Source organism: Pinus tabuliformis, chromosome 6, assembly GCF_031772625.1.
Source record: "Pinus tabuliformis cultivar Carrire ecotype Pingquan chromosome 6, CPIR1, whole genome shotgun sequence".
Classification (NCBI taxonomy): Eukaryota; Viridiplantae; Streptophyta; class Pinopsida; order Pinales; family Pinaceae; genus Pinus; species Pinus tabuliformis.
In genome coordinates, this window is record NC_142292.1 from 1959047939 (window position 1) to 1959053305 (window position 5367).

Sequence of the window (5367 nt, forward strand, 5' to 3'; positions counted from 1 at the left end):
ATGTCTGGGTATGACTTATAACCCAGCAGTTGAAATTAAAGGGGAGTGTTGAAATGATAATTTCAACTGCAGGTCAAAACCGTGAAAGTTCCCCGCACCTCTTTTGCTGAACAACTCGTATTTCTCGAGGGGGCAGCTATCACAATCAATCGGTGCCACATGCCTTGAGTGGTTTGCCAAAACAGTTTTCCCCGGCGCGTAAAGTTCAGAAAGAAGGGCCGTGCAAGATTGACTGTCAACCGTCCGATTATTGAGGGCAAGATCAACGGTTATGGTAGCTCATGAGAGTGAGGGTACTTCACTGCTGCCTGTCCCTAGATCTTCTGTGTGATATTGCAGACAACCGTAATCTACAGTTAAAACAAAAAAAAATCGCCATGTTAAATGTAATTAATATAAACGTACTACGGTTGTTGAATGTAGGTAAAGGTTTTAATTTTATTGTTTTTTTAATGCACGGAAGTCGTTTGTTTTACGATACAAGTAAAAACGAAAAGTCATGTTTTTTTTGTTGTTCTGGAGTATGTAATATGCAGCAACGTAGAAACAAAAGTTTTTTTTTTAGAATATGAAATGAGAGACGCAACGGCGCGCATCTAAAGAATTTTTTACACAGCAATGTTTTTATTTTTCCAGAGACATAGTTTTTGTTTTGAAATGCATAGCAGTGCAGAGACAGAGTAATTTCCTAAGGAGACAGCGAAGCCTTTTTTTAACTGCATCTTAAGCGTTCCCGTTGTAATAACTCTCTGAGAGGAAGAATTTTTGTAACAACAATATTATTAATGAATACAAGTTTCCTTTTGTGTGTGTGTTGCTGAACCTCTCTCTTCATTTCTCTGTGTTAAAAGAAAAACAGAGCATTATTCTCTGTTCAGTTTTTTTTTTATTCTCTATTCAATTATTTTTTTGTTTAGAATTATGAGAAATTCCCAACACTTAATGCTAGCATTGTTTTAACGTTGTTTTCTGGAGTATAGTTGATTCTTTCAAATCCAAATAAGATATCTCAGAAATAAAAACTTGACCGTAACTTACTCGAATTCAATGATGTCACTCATGATTACTAACTTCATTTTACTAGGTAATAATGCCAAACACCATTCATATTTTTATATTTTCTTCGAAAATCGATTTCCCAATTATTTTTCCTATGATCCCAACTAGTGTTTGAAGGAATAACATTTACAAGTAGTTATTACTTGACTCCATGACAGACTCCTTTATCTAATAAGATCTTATGTATGAGAGATGGCATTTTGCATAATAAATTGTCACGGAAATTGTCATTAAGTCTTCGTTTAACTTTATTGACTAAAACTGGTTTTCTATTGCTGGTTGTTCATAGGTAATTGTTACAGATCTTTTTGAGCCGCTTTCGTACATTTTTCATCCCGCGTTGGTGATTTTTAGTATTAACTTTTTATCATCTATCAAAATTTTCATTACGAACATGACAGATGACAGATGATGTATTTTATCTCTTGTGGATAGATTTAGGAATTTTTCATGGCTCTCAAAGAAATAAATATGCTATGCTAGTGTCAATCCATTTTCCTTGTGTAATTTTTGATATAATTTGTGTTAAAAATGCTTCGATAAAACATGTATTCATTAAATTGAGCAACTCAGAGGTGAGGAGCTTCACCTCAACACTATTTTTTCTATAATTTTTTATATTTTATTATTAAACATCATGAATATATATAGTTTACAGACAAATAAGAGAGTTAGAACAACTTGGTCAAACTTAAGAACTAAATCCTAATATAAGACTCACACATAATTAATGAAAAGACTTTTTCCAAAAATACATATCTTTATTAATTTCAACAATTTGTAATATTTTTTTCTCTCTATTCATTAATCTCTTTCAAACTTAATATCCATGAATGCGTAATTTTCTGATAGTACATTGAGGTGCTATCCCCAATGAAACCAATATTATAATCTAAAAAAATGTATATATTTACACACATAAGAAAAATAAAAAACCATCAACAATGAGAGAATATATTTATTTAACACAACTCTTAAAATAACTACTTCCAAATTCTATATTATCCTGTCATTACATCAATGAATTATTTAAACTATATTTTTTAGTTAAATTGCAATTATAACTTTTTAACTTCCCGAGTGCATTGAACCAACTTGCATGGTTGACTGACTAACATTTCGAATTAGTCCATCGACAGCATGGTCAAACGACTCAAATTTGGCTTGACTGATGAAAATGTTCAATTGTTGAATCCAGGTGATTGACTCAATTAGCCATTCCAATAGCACTCTAGGTAGATTAAAAAGAGGAGAAAAGGATTCATAGCCATTTTTTAATTCCTAGTGAGAGATGCATGAGGATTTGAACAAATATGGATTTCTTTTAGCTATAAAACTATAGTGGAACTAAGTGTCCATGTAATAACAAAGTTGAAGCTATTAAAATAGAAATGCATGTGTTCTTGAAAGCCATAAGGAGTGCACATTCTAAAACTACTTCATGCACCCACATGCATGTGTTCTTGAAAGCCATAAGGAGTGCACATTCTAAAACTACTTCATGCACCCACCCTATTGAAAGCTTTTTCTTTCTAAATGATCACAGACAATACTGTTGAACAGGATTGATTACATGATGAAAAAGTATGAGGAACATACGGGTTGCTTCCACCGAAATCTAAATCATTAAATATAACATACGAGTCGAAATATTTCTTTCTCTAGAAATGAGTTGCTTGATGAAAACTGCCACTAATTTTTTTGATGTCCGGAACATTTACCCATTATCTAATTTATAAGACTACTCTAATCTCTATTCACGAAAAGAATAGATGCACATAATAGTTGTTTAACATTATTTATCTCGTAAAAATGTGAAAAACCTGCCACTGATTTTTTTGATGTCCTGAACATTTACCCATTATCTAATTTATAAGACTACTCTAATCTCGATTCACGAAAAGAATAGATGCACATAATAGTTGTTTAACAGTATTTATCTCGTAAAAAAGTGAAATGGGTATTGACAACGAAATGGATGAGCCTCGGAGTCGTCTAAGTCCAATAGCAATACTATTGTGAACATCGGAGTCGTCTAAGTTCTATAGCAATACTATTTTTGATGCAATATCTGTTTCAAATCTCTAATAGTAATAATATTATCCCTGTAATATTTGTTCCAAGTGATAGAAACATTTGCAATATATTATTGTTAATGCAACACGCGTTACGTACGTTAGACGCTCACCAATTTGTCATCGCCCTAGTCGTGGACAACAAAATTAACGCCTTCACCTAGCAGCACTGTGGACATGATGTTCATCGTTCACGCCATTCTTTTTGAGGGTATCCGTATTTTGCATTTAATTATCGGATCGGAGAAACTTGAGAATCGTCTGGTTCAACTCCGTGGGTTTCTCCAGCGGAAGAACATTCCTAGAGTCCTTTATCACCACAACCTTAGCCTTCTCTCCAACATGCCTGCAAATATAGTCAGACAAAAGTTGATTTCTCCGCCAATAATATAATGGTGAAGATGAAAAATTGAATCAATTCAATTATTTAACAAAGTAGCTTGTTACCTTTGTATAGAATAGGCCTCTTCGAACGTGAAAATTCTATCCTTCTAGCCCCAAACTATTAGAACGTCCTGTGAATTCCATTGACTCGTTTCAAAATATTAGGAGATTTTGTGAGATTGTCGAATTTAGTATATGGCTAAGAAACCAACCTGGTTTATTTTAGGCAGTGCCTGCAAATTCTTCGAACCGATGACTATCCCATCCAGGAGCTGTGCCCTCTGCTGTGTGTTTCCTTGCATAGCCTTTGGGGAACTCAAATTGAAACACAAAGAGTTCCAGTATTATTTCAAGATAACATTTCCACGAAACAATCCGAATGGCAATGTATAAACATGAAAATTATTTTGTATATATACCTGCCATAAGTCTTCATACAAAAAACCAGGAAGCCATGGCATCTTGTAAACACTGACATTCAGAGTGGTCTTCAAGCCTTTGGCACTGTTAGGAATAAGGAGGTATTTAATGTCGTAGAAGCCCAGTTCTTCCAGAAGAGGACCGTGAGTCGACGGTGTCATACAAATTGCGGAGTTGACGATAACCATGCCACGGACAATGTTAGGGTATTTATGCCCGACCGCGATCACGCTCTCCAGCCCGAGATATTCCACCATATTCTTCATGCACTCCGCTTGGAAGCGCTCAGTCCGCTCGGAGATCGTCGTGGTGGAGTCCCCAAAGAATATGAGGTCGGGGATGAGGAGATCGAAATGTTTTCCGAGATGGCAGATTTGGGTATCCCAACCAACCAGCCCATCCGCCCCGAAACCGTGAATGAGAAGAAGAGTTGGCCGCTGATTCTCTAAATTGTGGGGTTTGTTACTATGTAAAACCCAGCAGTGCAGGGAGGTGCCATCGCTTAACTCTATTTGCTCAGACTTTAAGCCCAGCGATATCCACTGAGCTCGCTTCCGGTTTCTTATGAAATTTGCAATACTAAATCCAAACAGTCCCCTCATTTCAACTCTGGGTAGATGGAATTCGCTTGATAGCCGGATCCTGGTTTAATATAAATAAAACTTATCTCCACGAAGCAAGTGGTGAGACTAAGAATAAGGAAATGTGCCATCCTATTTAGTAATGTGTCCCATGCACGAGACAAGAGGAGGACGGTGATGTGGTTATTTAGGATTGTGATGTGGAGTGTGATGCGTTTATTGGTTTATCCCGAAGGAGTTTGATGTGTTTATTTATGTGAAATTTTGGAAAAAGAAAATGGAATATATTTAAACTTATAAAAGAAATTCCAGGTCAGTGTGTGTTGAGGAGATTGGGTGATCTGAGATTGATGAGTGTTTGTTGCTTTGAAGATATTGCTATAAGAGAAAGGAGACACAACCATGGGATTTTATGATTTTCAATTGTTTGGTGCCCCTTCAATAAAGGAGATAGCTCTTATGCTCACTATTTTTCTAGGAGAGATGCATCGATTTAGAACATTTCTGTAGTTGGGAAACATGCCTCAATTCATTCTCAATGTTTTTGTTGGATTTGTTGTGTGGTGTTGACAACCAAAAGTCTTAATTGCATGGTACTCATGCCATTGCTAGCATGAGGGTATATACTAGAAAATGACATAACTCTTTTTCTAAAAGAAAAGTGTGTTCTAGTCATTTTAGAATAATCCAAAATTTCATACTATAGTTGAATTGAGAAAGTTACATTATGTATTTAAGCAAATTTTACCAAATTTGAAATACAGTTATTTTCAAAAGAAAAGTGAGATTTGGTTTGCACACGGATTAAGCTTCAAAGCTAAAGTATAGTGGATCACTAATTGTAGTTG

The 5367-nt window shown here is 35.2% G+C and overlaps 1 protein-coding gene across 1 annotated transcript; it reads right to left on the minus strand.

Moving 5' to 3' along the window:
• Positions 1–3740: 3740 nt before the first annotated feature.
• On the minus strand, positions 3741–4540 carry LOC149267009 (uncharacterized). The gene is made up of 2 exons (XM_089409905.1): positions 3938–4540; positions 3741–3833 (listed from the first exon to the last, which is right to left on the minus strand). Exons 1-2 carry the CDS (start codon positions 4538–4540, stop codon positions 3741–3743), a joined length of 696 nt encoding a protein of 231 aa, XP_089266031.1.
• Between the last annotated feature and the right edge of the window lie 827 nt (positions 4541–5367).